This window comes from Pleurodeles waltl, chromosome 6, assembly GCF_031143425.1.
Source record: "Pleurodeles waltl isolate 20211129_DDA chromosome 6, aPleWal1.hap1.20221129, whole genome shotgun sequence".
NCBI classification, from domain to species: Eukaryota; Metazoa; Chordata; class Amphibia; order Caudata; family Salamandridae; genus Pleurodeles; species Pleurodeles waltl.
The window spans coordinates 31,838,872-31,858,763 of record NC_090445.1 but is presented as its reverse complement, the minus strand read 5'-3'; the positions used below and the strand labels follow the sequence as shown (position 1 = coordinate 31,858,763).

Sequence of the window (19,892 nt, the reverse complement as noted above, 5' to 3'; positions counted from 1 at the left end):
CCTCGGCACAGAACACTATGCCCGGGCAGCAGGCTCCCGACTGGGTTCAGGGGGGGGTGGCTCCAGGTACTTTGCGGGGGCGGGGGGCTCAAGTTTCGTTACGCCTCTGATTTTCAGCTGGACAAGAATGTAAAAATTTAGCGGTGGAAAAACGCCCTCTGAACTCTGAGACGTTTGAAATTTGGTATGAAAGGCGTGAACTGAGCGCCTCATTCTCCCTTTCCAGTGGGGAAACTCGGAAATAAAGGTACGTGTTGCGCCTGGTAAATTCCGATCCAAATGGTATCGGATTTAACCTGCTGCAAAAATTACCTTGATCTCACCGGGCACCTCATAATAAGGATCATTTCGTTTTCCACTTACTATAATCAGAGCCACTGGAATTATGCGTCAGGGATGGACCACATTAAGCGACAGAGTTAAGTAAATTATGCGGCAAGAAGCGGCCGATTAGGTTGCACCTCAGTACCAGTTTAATACCTGAATATACCAACCAGCTACAGAAAGGTGACCAGTCAACCTTTGCAAAGCGCCTTCCACTGTGGGGCAACACCTCACTGCGCTTTTAGTAACTTTTGAACCGTTTGAGCTAAAATCAAAAACCTTTTTTTGTTAAAATCTGCAAATTATGTGGCAGGCGATGGATTGAGTAGCAAATGCGGCAAATCTACAATTATGCTAAGAATATCCATGACCGCACAATCGCATAATTCCAGTGGCCCTGACTAGAAGAGCTTTTAACTCACGTTGCACTTTCCTAGAAGCACTTTAATTACATGTTTGAATGATTTCTATAGAGCACATAGAGCTAGGAGCAGCATGCTTCGAGGCACATTACAGAAAACATGAAAACAGCTCTGCAAGGGCATAGGACAGTGATATGCAAACACGTGAACGCTAGCATACACTTAGAATACACTGCAGCAGCCCGAAACTTAACCGAACAAACTTGCACAAACACTTACATATTCGTGCTCCGTGTATTTAAGGTACACGTGATGAAAGCAGATCACCTGCTTATGATTCTCGCCACGTAATCAAGTAATAAGGATTATATTTTATGGTGATATATATTTTGCGTGTATATGCACTTTTATGGCAACTGCCGAATAAAGATTTTTTGACTGACTGACTGACTCTCACCACGAAACGCACATGCAACAGGCTAAGGGGGGTCTGTCCCTTGGCTGCCCCATGGACTCTGGCACGTGCCCTGTGAGTTCGGTGGTCTTGAATAGTGCCTCGTAGCCTCTTACCCACTCGTGGCACAACGCCTGATCTCCTCAGTCCATGCGTTACTAAAATGCGACCCTCCTGTTTTGTGACCCTCTGATAGACGCCTAATGAGCACCTTAAAATCAGCAAGCTTATTTTCCCAACTTATTTTTCCAGAATATATTTGCTAAAAATTCTTCTTTAAGCACAGTTTTGCAAAGTTGGTATAACTCTGTAAACTTTACAAAAACTTTGGAAGAGAGATTTAACTTTCTCCCACCTCTATTAGCAAACACTTTTTTTCGATGTCAATCCCTGCACCATAACGCATGCATAAATGCAAGCATTATTTTTAGGGTTAAGATAATTCAGGTTGAAAAGTCCAGGATAAGAAATTTTGAACAATTGAATATTTAGGGGCATATTTAAGAAAAGTGGCGCTGCACACACCGAACCTCCACCATGGTATTTAAAATATGGCGTACCATGGCGCAGGGTAGGGGGCAATAGCGTCATTTATTTTACACTATTGATGTACTCTGCGGAAGTAGCGCCAATATTTTGAAGCTACTCCTGAAGAGTATATAGGGGCCCTTTGTAAACAATGGGGTGCCCCCTTTTAACGCCAAGCTTTGACCTTGGGTAGCAAGGGCAATGGGGTAGCAGCTGCTACCCCAGGCTGCCCCTAAATGTGGTCCATGTGAGTCCCCCCCTCCACCAGCGCCTTGAGACCCTTACGGGTGAGTAGCTGAGCTATATAAGCAATGCCTGATCGACTGATTTGATTGTATAAACCTGAAGCTTACTGAAATGGGGGAGTTCACCAAAGCATACCTCAGTGGTGTCTGCAGATGTGATTTTTTAAGGGGACACACAGAGGCCCAGAGATAAAACTGGCGGGGCCACATACAGAGAGCGATCATGAAGACTGGAGGCATGTGTGTTTCATGTATATATTCGAATTCAAACTTTTTATCGAGGTTGTGAATAAACACTACTATTGTCAGTGGAAAAGGCAATGTCTTCAGTGTGGCTCAGTCACATCTGTTCTCATCTTCATATGACTCTATTACAGCGCTTTATATGAGCACCAGTTACATTTCACAAGGACACATTCATTTCTGGTAGGCATAGGGAGGTTAGGTGATTTGCTCAGAATCACAGGATGTTGAACCCACGCGGGGATTTGAACCTAGTTTTCCAGCTCTAAAGTCAGCAACTCTGGCCTTTACATGCCCTCTCTCATTCTCATATGTTACTCAGTCTGCGTATCTCACACCACATTTCTTTTCTCTTCAGCACCCTCTTTTCGCTCTGCCTTACACGCACTTCCTTCATCTCCTCAAGTCTCACACACACACACACACGCGTGCGAACCCACAAAACTGTACACAATTACTTTTCTTTAACTTTGGCCTGTTGATTTTTTGATAGCTGTGCACCCCCTTCACACCCTGTCGCAGGTAATGCAATTACAATTGGAACCCCTGACCATTGCTCTGTGCTCTCTGCAGAGATGCCAAGGATTGGATGAGCATGTATTCTGAACCCCTTTATGTCCCACTGACGGGTATTGTGAGAAATGTGTTCTACATTTATTCTGAACTCGGCAGCTTTCAGTCGTGGTCCACTCACAAGACTACAAGTACCATAATTCAAAGAAAAAGCCTAGACTGAAGCAGCGCATCACGCGTGGACCTGGGAAACTTGACAGGGCTGGAATCTTTTATAGGCAGTTTGGTCTCAGTTTGTGCCCCACTCAGTGGTATGTGTAAAGAGTCCACAAAGGCCCCTTACCTTGTTGCACTTCACGCAGTGGTAGGACTCCATGTTGGGTGAGTACCGCGTGCAGTAGTCGATGGGCGGCTCGGGGTCAGCACTTGGTCCCAGGTGGCTTCCGTAGAGGTTGATGGAGCGCTCCAGCAGGGCCGACTGTGCGCTGGGGGTCATCTGCCTGAAAGAGGGGTAGGCCGGGCAGAAGGGCTCCCATGGGAAGCTGGGCTTGTAGTAGGGCACCATGGCGGGTGAGCTGTAGGCCTTGATGGGCAGAGGGACCACAGGTGCATCTGAGATGAAATGGGTTCTCGTTAAAGAATGGAAAGGTGAAATTCACCACCTGGTTGACTTGTTCGAATACCCACTTTAAAGAGGATGCGCTTCGAGTCTCTTCATGCAAGTGGAGCGCTATCTCTGGCCCCCCCGTTTCTAGAGAATTCTTACTAGCTGCCTCTAGTGACCTCTGGCCCACTGGACCCTGTTAAATATCTGAACATTGTGCTTCTTGTGACCTCTAACCCTCAGCACCCTTAGAAACCTCTGACTTCTGCAGCTCTAGACATATCTGTCTCCTGTCCCTTTAGACACCTCTAAGCGCCCTGCCTCTTATGACCTCTGACCCCTATCATCAGAAAGAGTTTTGACTCCTGTGCCGCTAGGGAACTCTGATCCCTGTGCCTCCAGATATCTCTGAACCCTGGGACTCTAGAGATCTCTGAACCCTGTGCCTCCAGATATCTCTGAGCCCTGGGACTCTAGAGATCTCTGAACCATGTGCCTCCAGATGTCTCTGGACCCTGTGCCTAAAGATTTCTCTGAACCCTGTGCCTCTAGAGGTCTCTGGTCCCTATACCTCCAGATATCTCTGATCCCTGTGCCTCCAGATATCTCTGAACCCTGGGACTCTAGAGATCTCTGAACCCTGTGCCTCCAGATATCTCTGAGCCCTGGGACTCTAGAGATCTCTGAACCATGTGCCTCCAGATGTCTCTGGACCCTGTGCCTAAAGATGTCTCTGAACCCTGTGCCTCTAGAGGTCTCTGGTCCCTATACCTCCAGATATCTCTGATCCCTGTGCCTCCAGATATCTCTGAACCCTGGGACTCTAGAGATCTCTGAACCATGGGCCTCTAGAGATCTCTGGACCCTGTGCCTCCAGATGGCTCTGAACCCTGTGCCTCTAGAGATCTCTGAACCATGGACCTCTAGAGATCTCTGAACCCTGTGCCTCCAGATGTCTCTGAACCCTGTGCCTCTAGAGATCTCTGAACCATGGACCTCTAGAGATCTCTGGACCCTGCGCCTCACGATGTCTCTGGACCCTGTGCCTAAAGATGTCTCTGAACCCTGTGCCTCGAGAGGTCTCTGATCCCTATAACTCCAGATGTCTCTGAACCCTGTGTCTCTACCGGTCTCTGAACCCTGTGCCTCTAGAGGTCTCTGATTCCTATACCTCCAGATGTCTCTGAACTCTGTGGGTCTACAGGACTCTGAGCCCTGTGCCTTTAGAGGTCGCTGATCCCTATGCCTCCAGATATCTCTGAACCCTGTGGCTGTACAGGTCTCTGAACCCTGTGCCTCTAGAGTCTCTGACCCTTTTATCTCTAGAGAGCTCAGACCTGTCTGCCTCTAGAGACCTCTAAACCTTGTATCTCTATAGGGCTCAGAGCCCTGTGCCTCTAGAGGCCTCTGACCTTTGTGTCTCTAGAGAGCTCAGAGCCCTGTGCCTCTAGAGATCTCCGGCCCTTGTATCTCTACAGAGCTCAGACCTGCGTGCCTCTAGAGGCCTCGGACCCTTGTACCTTTAGAGAGCTCAGAGCCCTGTGCCTCTAGAGACCTCTGACCCTTGTATCTCTAAGGAGCCCAGACCTGCGTGCCTCTAGAGACCTCTGACCCTTGTATCTCTAAGGAGCTTAGACCTGCGCGCCTCTAGAGATCTCCGGCCCTTGTATCTCTACAGAGCTCAGACCTGCGTGCCTCTAGAGGCCTCGGAACCTTGTACCTTTAGAGAGCTCAGAGCCCTGTGCCTCTAGAGATCTCTGACCCATGTATCTCTAAGGAGCCCAGACCTGCGTGCCTCTAGAGACCTCTGACCCTTGTATCTCTAAGGAGCCCAGACCTGCGCGCCTCTAGAGACATCTGAACCTTGTATCTGTGAGGGCTCAGAGCCCTGTGCCTCTAGAGACCTCTGACCCTTGTATCTCTAAGGAGCCCAGACCTGCGTGCCTCTAGAGACATCTGAACCTTGTAGCTGTGAGGGCTCAGAGCCCTGTGCCTCTAGAGACCTCTGACCCTTGTATCTCTACAGAGCTCAGACCTGCGTGCCTCTAGAGACCCCTAAACCTTGTATCTGTGAGGGCTCAGAGCCCTGTGCCTCTAGAGACCTCTGACCCTTGTATCTCTAAGGAGCTCAGACCTGCGTGCCTCTAGAGGCTTCGGCCCCTTGTACCTCTAGAGAGATCTGAGCCCTGTGCCTCTAGAGACCTCTAAACTTTGTATCTGTGAGGGCTCAGAGCCCTGTGCCTCTAGAGATCTCCGACCCTTGTATCTCTACAGAGCTCAGACCTGCGTGCCTCTAGAGGCCTCGGACCCTTTTACCTTTAGAGAGGTCAGAGCCCTGTGCCTCTAGAAACCCCTGACCCTTGTATCTCTAAGGAGCTCAGACCTGCGCGCCTCTAGAGACCTCTGAACCTTGTATCTGTGAGGGCTCAGAGCCCTGTGCCTCTAGAAACCTCTGACCCTTGTATCTCTAAGGAGCTCAGACCTGCGCGCCTCTAGAGACCTCTGAACCTTGTAGCTGTGAGGGCTCAGAGCCCTGTGCCTCTAGAGACCTCTGACCCTTGTATCTCTAAGGAGCCCAGACCTGCGTGCCTCTAGAGACCTCTGAACCTTGTATCTGTGAGAGCTCAGGGCCCTGTGCCTCTAGAAACCTCTGACCCTTGTATCTCTAAGGTGCTCAGACCTGCGCGCCTTTAGAGACCTCTGAACCTTGTATCTGTGAGGGCTCAGAGCCCTGTGCCTCTAGAGGCCTCTGGCCCTTGTATCTCTAAGGAGCCCAGACCTGCGCGCCTCTAGAGACCTCTGACCCTTGTATCTCTAAGGTGCTTAGACCTGCGTGCCTCTAGAGGCTTCGGGCCCTTGTACCTCTAGAGAGATCTGAGCCCTGTGCCTCTAGAGACCTCTAATCTTTGTATCTGTGAGGGCTCAGAGCCCTGTGCCTCTAGAGATCTCTGACCCTTGTATCTCTACAGAGCTCAGACCTGCGTGCCTCTAGAGGCCTCGGACCCTTGTACCTTTAGAGAGCTCAGAGTCCTGTGCCTCTAGAGACCTCTGACCCTTGTATCTCTAAGGAGCTCAGACCTGTGCACCTCTAGAGACCTCTGAACCTTGTATCTGTGACGGCTCAGAGCCCTGTGCCTCTAGAGGCCTCTGACCCTTGATCTCTAAGGAGCCTAGACCTGCACGCCTCTAGAGGCCTCGGACCCTTGTACCTTTAGAGAGCTCAGAGCCCTGTGCATCTAGAAACCTCTGACCCTTGTATCTCTAAGGAGCCCAGACCTGCACGCCTCTAGAGACCTCTGACCCTTGTATCTCTAAGGAGCCCAGACCTGCGTGCCTCTATAGGCTTCGGGCCCTTGTACCTCTAGAGAGATCTGAGCCCTGTGCCTCTAGAGACCTCTAAACTTTGTATCTGTGAGGGCTCAGAGCCCTGTGCCTCTAGAGATCTCTGACCCTTGTATCTCTACAGAGCTCAGACCTGCGTGCCTCTAGAGGCCTCGGAGCCTTGTACCTTTAGAGAGCTCAGAGCCCTGTGCCTCTAGAGACCTCTGACCCTTGTATCTCTAAGGAGCTCAGACCTGCGCGCCTCTAGAGACCTCTGAACCTTGTATCTGTGAGGGCTCAGAGCCCTGTGCCTCTAGAGACCTCTGACCCTTGTATCTCTAAGGAGCCTAGACCTGCGCGCCTCTAGAGGCCTCGGACCCTTGTATCTCTAAGGAGCCCAGACCTGCGTGCCTCTATAGGCTTCGGGCCCTTGTACCTCTAGAGAGATCTGAGCCCTGTGCATCTAGAGACCTCTAAACTTTGTATCTGTGAGGGCTCAGAGCCCTGTGCCTCTAGAGATCTCTGACCCTTGTATCTCTACAGAGCTCAGACCTGCGTGCCTCTAGAGGCCTCGGAGCCTTGTACCTTAAGAGAGCTCAGAGCCCTGTGCCTCTAGAGACCTCTGACCCTTGTATCTCTAAGGAGCCCAGACCTGCGCGCCTCTAGAGACCTCTGAACCTTGTATCTGTGAGGGCTCAGAGCCCTGTGCCTCTAGAGACCTCTGACCCTTGTATCTCTAAGGAGCCCAGACCTGCGCTCCTCTAGAGACCTCTGAACCTTGTATCTGTGAGGGCTCAGAGCCCTGTGCCCCTAGAGACCTCTGACCCTTGTATCTCTAGGGAGCCCAGACCTGCGTGCCTCTAGAGGCTTCGGGCCCTTGTACCTCTAGAGAAATCAGAGCCCTGTGCCTCTAGAGGCCTCTAAACTTTGTATCTGTAAGGGCTCAGAGCCCTGTGCCCCTAGAGGCCTCCGACCATTGTATCTTTGAAGACTACTGCTCTCAGGCCTGAGCTGACTCCTTTACTCTCAGGCCTGAGCTGACACCACCACTCTCAGGTCTGAGCTGACACCTCCACTCTCAGGTCTGAGCTAACACCTCCGTTCTGAGACCTAGAATGACACCTCCAAATTCAGACCTGGACTGACACCTACACTCTCAGATCTGAGCTGACACCTGGACTGACACCTCCACTCTCCGGTCTGAGCTGACATCTCCCCTCTCAGACCTGGACTGACACCTCCACTTTCAGGTCTGACCTGACACCCCCATTCTCAGACCTGGACTGATACCTCCACTGTCAGGGCTGGCCTGACATCTGCACTCTCAGCTCTGGACTTACACCCGCACTCTCAGGTCTAGACTGACACCTCCACTCACAGACCTGGACTCACGCGTCCAATCTCAGACCTGGACTGACACCTTCACTCTCAGGCCTGGACTGACACCTCCACTCTCAGGCCTGGACTGACACCTCCACTCTCAGGTCTGAGCTGACCCCTTCACTCTCAGATCTGAGCTGACACCTCCACTCTGGACCTGGACTGACCCCTTCACTCTCAGATCTGAGCTGACGCCTCCACTCTGAGGTCTGAGCTGACACCCCCACTCTCAGTCCTGGACTGACACCACCACTCTTAGACCTGGGCTGACACCTCCACTCTCAGATAGGGGCTGATACCACCAATCTCAGGCCTGGACGGACACATCCACTCTCAGGTCTAAGCTTACGGACCCACTTTCAAGTCTAAGCTGACACCACTACTCACAGACGTGGGCTGACACCTCTACTTTCACACCTGGGATGACACCTCCTCTCTAAGACCTGTGCTTACACCTCCACTGTCAGGCCTGAGCTGACACCTCCACTCCGTAGGCCAGAGCTGACACATCCACTCTCAGGTCTAAGCTTAGACCTCCACTCTCAGGCCTGGACTGACACCTCAATTCTCAGGCCTGGACTGACACCTCCACTTCCAGGCCTGAATTGACACCTACACTCTCAGGCCTGGACTGACACCACCACTCCTAGACGTGGGCTGATACCTCCTCTCTAAGACCTGTGCTTACACCTCCACTCTCAGGTCTGAGCTGATGCCTCCACTCCGTAGGTCTGAGCTGACACCTCCACTCTCAGGTCTGATCTGACACCTCCACTCTCAGGCATTGATGGAAACGACCACTCTCAGACCTGAGCTGACACCTCCACTCTCAGGCCTGAGCTGACACCTCCACTCTCAGACCTGAGCTGACACATCCACTCTCAGACCTGAGCTGACACCTCCACTCTCATGCCCGCCCTGACACCTCCACTTCCAGGCCTGGATTGACACCTACACTCTCAGGCCTGGACTGACACCCACACTCTCAGACATGGGCTGACACCTCTACTCTCAGACCTGGGATGACACCTCCTCTCTAAGACCTGTGCTTACACCTCCACTCTCAGGTCTGAGCTGACACCTCCACTCTCAGGCATAGATGGAAAAGACCACTCTCAGACCTGAGCTGACACCTCCACTCTCAGGCCTGAGCGGACACCTCCACTCTCAGACCTGAGCTGACACCTCCACTCTCAAGCCTGAGCAGCCACCTCCACTCTCAGGCCTGAGCTGACACCTCCACTCTCAGGTCTGAGCTGAGACCTCCACCCTCAGGCCTGGACTGACACCTCAATTCTCAGGCTTGCCCTGACACCCACACTCTCAGACCTGGGCTGACACCTCTACTCTCAAACCTGGGATGACACCTCCCCTCTAAGACCTGTGCTGACACTACCACTCTCAGGTCTGGACTGCCACCTCCACTCTCAGGCCTGGATTGACACCTCCACTTCCAGGCCTGGATTGACACCTACACTCTCAGGCCTGGACTGACATCCACACTCTCAAACCTGGGATGACACCTCCTCTCTAAGACCTGTGCTTACACCTCCACTCTCAGGCCTGAGCTGACACTACGACTCTCAGGTCTGGACTGCCACCTCCACTCTCAGGCCTGGATTGACACCTCCACTCTCAGGCCTGGACGGACACCTCTACTTTCAGGGCTGGACTGACATCTCCACACTACGATCAGACCTGCTGAGGGGGTGGAAAAGGTCACGTACAACTTCTCTCAAAAGCATTCACTAATAACTCAGACAGCACCCATGTGTAGGCATGTGACTGAGTGCCTGCCCTTACCTTGAGCACGGTGCAGTACCGCCCTGTTCAGGTACTGGAGAGGAGCGCCCCCTGTGTCCATGCAGGGCACCTCTTCTTCTTTAATGTGCACCTCTGGAGATGACGTCAGCAGTGGAGCTGTGACGCAGGACTCCGGCTCCATCTTGGGTTCACAGTTCACAGCTGGAGATAAACAGGACATGGACCTTTCATGTTCTAACTCTGTCACCTTCATTTTACACCAAAGTGTGCTTACACGACCCCCAACCAATGCACAAACTTCTGCCCAGGATTCGAGGCGCTGTAATCCGCTAGGGGTGCAGGGGACCCAGACAAGTTTCCCATATATTTTGATCAATAATGTCTTCCCTGCTTTCCTAGATATTTCAGAGCGGCCCCACGGGAGTGTCCTGCTGGACACGTTCTAGTGTTGGGACTTTTACCAGTTTACCAGCCATTAGTCTGTCCTGTTATACCCACCCTAGACCCATCCATCACAGGTGTCACCGGTCAGGTGACCCTGCCAATATAAGGGGCCTGGTGCACGTGCCCTGGGCCAATTACTGTACCATATAACTATGGGGGTCATTCTGACCCTGGCGGCTGGTGACCGCCATGGTCACCGACCACGGGAGCACCGCCAACAGGCTGGCGGTGCTCCCAAGGGCATTCTGACCGCGGCGGTTCAGCCGTGGTCAGAAAGGGTAAACCGGCGGTCTCCTGCCGGTTTACCGCTGCCCCATTGAATCCTCCATGGCGGCGGAGCGCGCTCCGCCGCCATGGGGATTCAGACACCCCCTACTGCCATCCTGTTCATGGCGGGAAACCCGCCATGAACAGGATGGCGGTAGGGGGTGCCGCGGGGCCCCTGGGGGCCCCTGCAGTGCCCATGCCAATGGCATGGGCACTGCAGGGGCCCCCGTAAGAGGGCCCCACAAAGTATTTCAGTGTCTGCTTTGCAGACACTGAAATACGCGACGGGTGCAACTGCACCCGTCGCACCCCTGCAACTACGCCGGCTCAATTCTGAGCCGGCGTCCACGTTGCAGGGGCATTTCCGCTTGGCCGGCGGAAATGTTTGAATGGCCGCCGCGGTCTTTTGACCGCGGTGCGGTCATTTGTCGGCGGTACCTTGGCGGACGGCCTCCGCCGTCCGCCAAGGTCTGAATGACCCCCTATGTGTTCGTATCATTCCTGCATCAGCATGCGGGCCTAGGGCCCCCAACATTACAATAGGGATGAGGCGGGTCGACCCCATTGGCCACCTGATGCCAACCCTGCTGGTCTCCTGACCTGGTCTCCTTGAGGACAGCAAGGCAAGACTCACCCCATGTTGTGGGGCTGAATACTGTGGCACATGCAAACCAGCCCGAGTGAGTCTGCACACGCTGCATGACCCGGTAAGCAACCCGCAACCTGCCCCGAGATCTACCCGCACCCGGGTAAGTCCGTACAATGCCAGCGCTGCTGTCCAGTATCGCCCCACACCGCAGAAATGGAAAAGGTCTGCAGGGGATCTTAAGCCCATCGCGACGGCCACCATCAGGGAAGATGAGTACGTCCTGAGGCCGTGCGTGCACTGAGCTCCTCAGCACTCGTCTCTATAGCGCCCACCTGAGAGACGGGTCAGAACCTACCAACAGGACATGATCTGTGAGAGGTCCACGCGGAGAGACGAGTCACGTCCCACTGACAGGACGCAACCTGTAAGAGGTCCACGAGAAGAGAAGGGTCACGTCCTACCGACAGGACATGATCTGTGGGACGTCCACGAGGAGAGAAGAGTCATGTCCTACCGACAGGACGCGACCTGTGAGAGGTCCACGCGGAGAGACGAGTCACGTCCTACCGACAGGACAGGACCTGGGAGAGGTCCACAAGGAGAGAAGAGTCACGTCCTACAGACAGTACAGCACCTGGGAGAGGTCCACGAGGAGAGAAGAATCACGTCCTACCCACAGGACAGGACCTGTGAGAGGTCCACGAGGAGAGAAGAGTCACGTCACACCCACAGGACAGGACCTCGGAGAGAAGAGTCACATCCTACTAACAGTGCAGGACCTGGGATAGGTCCACGAGGAGAGAAGAGTCACGTCCTACCGACAGGACAGGACCTGGGAGAGGTTCATGAGGAGAGCAGAGTCACGTCCTACCGACAGTACAGGACCTGGGAGAGGTCCACGAGGAGAGAAGAGTCACGTCCTACCAACAGGACGGGACCTAGGAGAGGTCCGTGGCAAAAATGAGAAACAGCCCTATGAACAGGACTCGACCAGGGAGGTCCATGTGAAGTGATCGTCACTGCGAGAGGCCTAGTCTGAAGAGGAGAGGAGAGTGGCACAATGCCACATCACAAAGAAGAGGAGTGAAAGGTGTGTTACAGACCTGATCCCAACAACCACAGGTGCGCAGGACGAAGGAAGAAGAGCTACAAGACCCAGAACTCGTGTCACTTCTGGAGAGTACGTCCAGAAACACAAGCCTACCACCGGGGTCTGGCGACATCACTGCAGACAGCTTAAAGGGAGTACCGAAAGTAAGCCGCCGGAGTGCCTGACCACCTAGCTGCCCCACGCTTCACAGTGTGACTGTCCAGACACCTGTCACTGGCTGCTTGAGATAGATGGCATCCCTGAGAGCGACTGCACATGCTAAAGAAGAAGTAGAAGAACCTCCAGTGGCCATAAAGTCCCTCCAGACATCCTCATTCCAGACATCCTCATTCCAAGTAAGACATCGCCACCTGTTGAACAAGTTTCCAAATGGTAAAATTGTCATCTTTACCATGTGCATCACCAGAAGCCAACGAGGCATTGCTGGTGCTGTGGGAGACTCATCACCTAGGGACCATCTGTTAGACCCCAAGTGCTCCTGAGTCCTGCTGAAGAGAGCACACCTGACCATTATATCACCTACCCTTGTCGTTGCACAAGCAATTTGGACGTAGCGCTGTTGGGAGTTCCGCAGTGACCCCTTTGCGTGGCCTACAGGAGGCCCTGCACAACCGCTCACAGTTGTGTGGCAACACAGCAAAAAGGACCTCAAGGGAAATCTGGTGTGAGAGAATCCCAGCCCGAGAGATGAGTCTGAAGTTGCTCCAATGACAGCTACAGCATGATGAAGCATGCCACTATTAGTTAGTGAGGGCAGTTTTTTCAAAATTAATCTGCTGTATCTCTAGCTGGTGGGATAGTTCCTGGGGTCTCCACTTTGAATTCTTGTCCTTTGTGTGTTATTGGAGACTTTCAGTGAGCCTTCTTCATCCATTGGTCTGTTATTGTGTCATTCACATTTTACTTCCCGTCAGTACAGCACACAACATGGCAGTGGGCCAGCCCATTTCAGCCGTTGGGTGACTATGGGTGACAGCAATCTGTCCTTCCAAAATACACTAAGTAGTTCTTTCAGTGTCAGGTATACCTAAAAATAGTTTTGCTTTTAACCAATTTTTTAGACTGACAAGGGCCCAACAGCTTCCCCTATTATTGCATTTTACAAAAAAAAGGCAAAAAACAGATTTATTGGCTTTTCCAATGATTGTTAGAATTTATCTTGGCTTTCAACTACGTAATATAATTGATGCCTCACCCTAATTATTCACTTATTAACTCAGTGATTTTTGAAACCACTAAAATCAGGGAAACATATTTGACTCGCTTAGAGTAAAATACCTTTTTAGCAACAACGGATCAACGCCCTCAGCACGATACGGCCAATCGTCACCACCAGCATGGATCAGGCAGTACAGAATTTCAACAACTGGATCACACATGCTGCCGACAAAGTCACTCCAACCAAACCACCCAAACCCCCCAGACCTACCAAACATGCCAACTGGTACATCCCAGAACTCGGGGCGGCCAAACACAGGTGCATACACCTGGAAAGAAGATGGCGCATGAGCATGGACCTCACTGACCAAGACGCCCTCAAAACTGCCCTCAACAACTACTACTGCCTAATCAAGGCCACTAAAAAGGAAGCCCTAACCCACTGCATCGAAACCAGCTCCAACCAAACTAAGGAACTCTTCTCCATCGTCAGAGTTTACGCGCCCATCAGCCACTGAAAACTGCTTCTCCTACTCGAAAGAACTCTGAGCTGCATTAGCAAACCAGTTCCACAACAAAATTCAGATCATCTATTAAAACTTCGATCCCCAACCCTCCAACCTCCTCAACATCCCAATGACCACCACAGTTGCCCACCCACTCAACACCTGGGAGCAACTCAGCACACCGAACACAACCTCACTCATGAACTCCATCCACTCCGGAGCACCCACCGACCCCTGCCCCCACCGACTTTTCAACCTCAGGAGAGACAAGATCAGCCACCAACTCACCACCATCCTCAATGCCTTGCTAGCTACAGCCACCTTCCCTGAAGCCTGGAAGCACACTGAGATCAGACACCGTGCACCTGAAGAGGAACAACATACTGGACCCATCCCAATCAGGCTTCAGAGCCAACCACAGCACCGAGACAGCCCTCATTGCCTCAACAGATGGCATTTGTAGACTACTCGACAGAGGAGATTCAACTGTCATGATCCTACTGGACCTTTCTGCAACCTTCAGCACCGTCTCACACCACATACTCATTGACCGACTATGCCAGATAGGAATCACAAGTGACACACTCAGATGGGTGGCGTCTTTCCTCACAGAGCGTACCCACGGAGTCCGACTCCCCACTTCACCTTGCAAGCCAGGCCCACCATCTGCGGCGTCCCCCAAGGCTCATCCCTCAGCCCAACCCTCTTCAATAGCTACATGACACCTCTTGCGGAGATAGTGAGCTCACACAATATCAATATCATCTCAGACGCTGATGACACCATCACTAACCAACTTCAGGAAGGGACTCAAGATGTGGCTTTTCGACTATCAACTTCAGCAAGCACCTGGATACCCACTCGGGTAATTAGCAACGCTCTACAAATACCTCTTGATTGTTTGAGAGGTTTTAAAATGTAGCCTGCTGAAAAGTGTATTCCAGGGGAGAGCCATGATTTATAACACATAGTTGGAATTGACTGTGAAGTTACTCACACAAGGGGAGCCCCAAGGATAACAAGGTGTGTAACACAGGTACTTGGAGCCCCTAACGTTCAGGGGGCCCCAGCCCTTCAGGAGTTCTCCATTCAGCTTCATGACTTTGAATATTTGTGAGATCTGGTTGTCTCGGGTCCCTCAAAACATTCTGCAGGGGATGGGTGCATCATTTTGCGTTACACCACTGGTTACTTGATGGATTTGTCAACACATTTCTCAGGACCCCCCAGTCTGTTCATACATGGTCCCCCCACCCCTACTCTACCACTGGTGCCGTCTGGCAACCAGAGGTACTGAACAGTGACCCATATAAGGGGACACAGGCCAATTTCTAGTTCTACAAATGCTTAGAAGAGCCATCTTTGTGGTTCTTGTGTAACTCAGGCTGCAGATTTCAGCCTCTGACCTGTTGCTGTCTTTTCGTAACTTTAAAGAAAGTGGCAATCTTTTTTTCTGCAGCTGTCTCATGCACCCAACTTTGTATTACCAAAGTGATGCAGCCTGATTCTGACCCTGTTATTACTGTGAAACTATGACAGGAGCAGGGAAAAGCATACTTTAGGAGTCTGTGGCAGCCATAAGGGCCTAGGCAAACTCGACTACATAAAAGCACCTATGGACGACAAACCCTGCGGGTTGGTGCAATGCTCAAATCTACAAGCAGGGGCATAGCTTTGGGGATAGAGAGTGACTGGGGTGTAGTATTTAATGAATAGTTGGGTACAGGAGCTTTCAGCCGGGTCTGATGAGGTGTCTGTCAGATTTCACCTGGGATTTTTAAATTCTGACTCAGACAAAGACACACACACATACACACTCATCTCTGTTTTGAAGTCTTAAAACATGGTTATTTTACACAATGCTGTGTTTAAGTACTCCTCAAAACCCTTACTCCTTTCCCTTTCCACTGGCCCTTAAGCACCCCAAAATCTGAAGCTCACACCCCCTCAGTCTGGCTGACCTAGCATCCTCCCAGTCTACAAGCACTGAACACCATGCTTACAATTTTTAGCCTACTGTGTTAATGTGAAGCATACACCTATGGTTTAAGTACCTTACACTCTATAGGTGCAGCGGCACGTGAAAATGTAAGCTTCAAAATTAGCAGAGCCGGACACTCCAAAGTGTAAAAATAGACCAAAGACCCAAACTGCTGACCTGTACAAAATCCAACTCGCCTACCTCCTGTTGTATGATGGAGTAAATTAGTATCCCAAATCCATGTTATAGTAATGTATAGTTTTACACCGCTCTTAGATTTACATTCTATTACTAATGCTTGTATAATATGGCATATACATCTAGTCCAGCCCATAGGAGGCTCAAAATACTCTATCAACACAATAGTAATTTAGACAATCCCAATTGACAAGTTTTCTTTTTTATTATCAGATTTTTCAATTATGTATAGTTTCCTAGCTTGAAAACGAACTCCTTGTGAAACTGAAAACAATTTTTTACTCTCTGGAGTAAGATTTCTCGAGGCTTTCAATATCAGGTCTAGAGTGTAGACCTGAGGCCCATAAAACTCTGTCTGCTTGGGATTGGTGAATTGAGATCAGGGGTTTCCATATAAGAAGATCCACTCACCTGCGCTGAGGCTCATCTCTGGATCCCATCGGGGCAGGAAGTCGGTGTCCACATAGCGGTGCTGGTGGTACGAGTGGGTCTTCTTGCTTTTCACAAGAAAAGACCGAGGCATTTTCTGCCCAATGGCCCGGGATGGTCCTTGAGAAACAGAACACACAACCTTTCAGTCAAAAGCCTTTTACACCAACTCCAGGTATAATGTCACAAAACAAATGATTTTATGTTGAAGTAATAGTGTTTTATAAATCACAACTTGCACACCCAAGCTTAAGGATCAAGAAAATTGCTTGATCTGAGCCCCCACCATGGTGGGACGATAAATAAACCATAATTACAGAACTACAACACTGAAGAATTCAAAATGAAGAGATGTGAACATTACAAACATTATAGGTATGATGAAAAAGGAAAAGAGTGTTGAGACAGTCTACCTTTTTGATATTTTTAAAAATAACATTGTGACATTTACTAAAAACAGGTGAGGGTTGATATTAGTGTTGGGTCAAAGTAGTAAATAGGCTTCCACTTGGGGTTAGAGGATGGGTAATGGTTAGCGTAATGGTTGGCATTAGGATCAATCTAAGGTTTAGGGGAAGGATTAGTGTTGGGAAACACCTTTTACAACACGGACTGAGCCACGCATACCATTTCCACGCAAGTGGAACAACACTTGCCTAAATCATGCATCTGCCTTAACCACGCTTGACAGCGGTCCAGCTGTGCCGATGGGCGGGAGGAGGAACAGGAAGGCTCAGGAGAGGAACCTCCGGATGCGGCCAGTAGAGTGGTCCTGGAGCTGGGGTTGGGGGAGGGGGTAGATTTTAGGAGTGGGACAGTTTTAGGGCTCGGTGCGAGGGAGGGTAGAGGTAGTTATTCTGCAGGGGGCAGGCTTTTAGAGCTCAGAGTGTGGGATCGGGGTAGTTTTAAGGTCTGGGGCTGGGTTTTAGGGCCCACAGTGGGGGGAGGGTGGGCATTTGGTGGTGGGGGGTAGTTTTAGGGCTCAGGGTGGGGGGGCTTGGGGTCTGGGTCATTTTCTTCAGGGGTCAGGGTTTTAGGCCTCAGAACAGGGGGAGAGGAAGGGGTGGTTTTAAGGACTGGGTTAGTTTTAGTGGTCAGGGAGGGGGGTCTGGGTAGTTTTAACGGCAGGACGGGTCGTTTTTTGTGCTCAGGGTGGGGGGGCTCAGGTAGTTTTAAGGGCTGGGGCTGGTTTTTAGGGCTCAGGGTGGAGTTGGTCAGTTTTCAGGGGTGGGGCTCAGTTTTAGTGCTCAGGGCAGGGGGGCTGGGGTTAGGGTAGTTTTTGGCTGGGTGCAGGGTTTTAGGCCTCAGGGCAGAGGGAGGGTAAGGAGTAGTTTTGAGAGCTAGGACTGTGTTTTATGGCTCAAGGAACGGGGAAGGGGCAGTTTTAAGGGCTGGGATGGGTTGGATTCCAGGGCTAGGGTACCTGGTGTTAGTGCACAGGGAAGGGGCAGTTTTAAGGGCAGGGATGGGGTCGATTCCAGGGCTGGGGTGCCTGGTATTAGTGAACGGAGGGGGGGTTGTAGTGTGCAACTTACCAGGCATATTCTTTTAGAAATCATGCTTTTACCACAAAATTCATTGTAAAGGCATGCATGGTAAAGGTGCAGTCGTGGTTCAGACCACATTGTTTAGGCATGCGTGGTCATTAGTGTTTCAGTAAACATTATGGTTAGTGTTAGACTTAGGTTTATGGTTAGGGTCTGGATTGGTGCCATATTGGAGCCAATCTCAGCCTGCCCTGTATTCCCCAAATTAGAAGGTCCAGATCAGGTGGGCGTTCCTCCTCTTTCTTGGCCACCAAACTCTGGGACCTTTTGACCGGATCATGTTAGAGGGGCAACCTCAGAGTATCAATTTAGGAACCTCCTAAAGACCCACCTTTTCAGAGAGATCTTACTCGCGGCTCGATCTGTTCTATGTCTGCTCTTTTATAGCGCCTTACTTTTTACCTAGTGCTGGGAAACTCCTTGCTGGAGCAGCTGTTCACACTTTACAAATCGCATTTCATTCATTCATTCATATTTGCATCATTACAAGTTAAAAATTAGTACATTAGTAAAATGGAAAATTCATAATTAAGAATTCTCCATTTTGAATTTGTTGTATTTTTCATTTTAGCATTCTACATCCGCACACATGACCTACCATATGAAGGTTGGGTTGTGGAGCAGTCACTGTGTTTTGCACACCAACTACTGTGCAAACCTGACCTCAGCTTTGCCCGCGACTGATGTTCGCATTATTTGGAGCAGTAAGCCAGCATTTGCAAGTAAGGAGGGCAGTTCAGGGACAGCTGGAGTATTTACAAAGGTAAGAACAGTTGGGAAGTTCTGGAAGGGAACACAACCAGGGGTAAGAGCCTGGGGTAGAAATGTTGGAAAAAGAGAAGAGAGAAAGTTGCTTGGACCAGAGGGAAGGTGACATTGCCTCGGCGAAGGTGGGGCGGACCTTGGAAAGAAGAGAGTTGTATGCAGGGTCTCTGTCTCAGCCTATGACAGCTCCTGGATCTCTTGAGCCCATTTATTTATGGTTGGCGATTTGTAGCTTGGTGTCACTGTACGGTGACTCCAAGGCGCTAGCCCACCAGGAGGTCACCAAGCAAATGGAAAGTTGGGTTGAACAGCCCTCGGATTGGTGAGGCCTGGCCGCTCACAGAGTGGTTTGATCAAAGACAGGTCATCAAGGGATAGAAGGCATTGTCTTAGTTCTGAACAATCTGGAAGTGCTTCGGAGCAGGCCTTCTTCCAGCCTTAAGCGCTATGAGAAAGTAAACAACTGATGGTTTGCAACAGACACACCTGGGCTAAGACAAGCCTTGGCTTCCCACGTCCTCTTCTTGGTGGGACTGGGCAGGCCTGGAGTGTGCTGCTCTGATACAGGCCTCTGGTCATGACCAGAGTGAGCTTTTACCTAGCATCCTTTTCACACTGTAGGACACATCCATTAAGAGTGCTCATCAAACCATTGCCATATAAGAAGCTTCTATAGATTGTGCTTTCTGTGCTGCGTTTCAATGCAGGGTTGCCTCCAGATGACCTTGAAATCCATGACACCTGCAGGGTTTTGCAGAATTTCTTGGCTTTCGTTGTAAGCTGTGTCCACCAGGAGCTGACAGTGTGTCATACCCACAATCCTTGGAGATTTGATGATGCTCCTTGACCTCTGATGCTTGCCAGGTACCCCTCTCTGCATAACATGAGATGTATGTCTAGGTATTGTATTGCCCTCTGTGAGCATCTCTTAGCCTTTTCCTTTTGCAGGACATTTCTTGGAGGAAAGAGGACTTTGCTGCTGTGGAGAGGCCCTTCCTCCACCCTGCCTAAATACTTGGATCCAAAGTTAGCTTTTCAACCACTTTCAACACTGTCAGACCATCTCCTGTGTGCGTGAGCTCTGACAACAGAATAGATTTCTCTCTCCATCTTTATCACATACAACCAGGCCACATCCCGTCAGTCCGATGCATCCTAA

At 50.8% G+C, this 19,892-nt stretch overlaps 1 protein-coding gene across 1 annotated transcript in view; it reads right to left on the bottom strand.

The window, feature by feature from the left end:
- Positions 1-19,892, bottom strand: part of GFI1B (growth factor independent 1B transcriptional repressor) — a 63,584-nt gene that overhangs the window by 26,124 nt on the left and 17,568 nt on the right. The window contains exons 2-4 of the mRNA XM_069237131.1: positions 16,404-16,541; positions 9,778-9,939; positions 3,013-3,281 (exon numbers count right to left, since the gene is read on the bottom strand). Of these exons, the coding sequence (XP_069093232.1) occupies positions 3,013-3,281; positions 9,778-9,939; positions 16,404-16,515 (543 nt within the window). The 5' untranslated portion in view covers positions 16,516-16,541. The remainder of the gene's footprint in view (positions 1-3,012; positions 3,282-9,777; positions 9,940-16,403; positions 16,542-19,892) is intronic.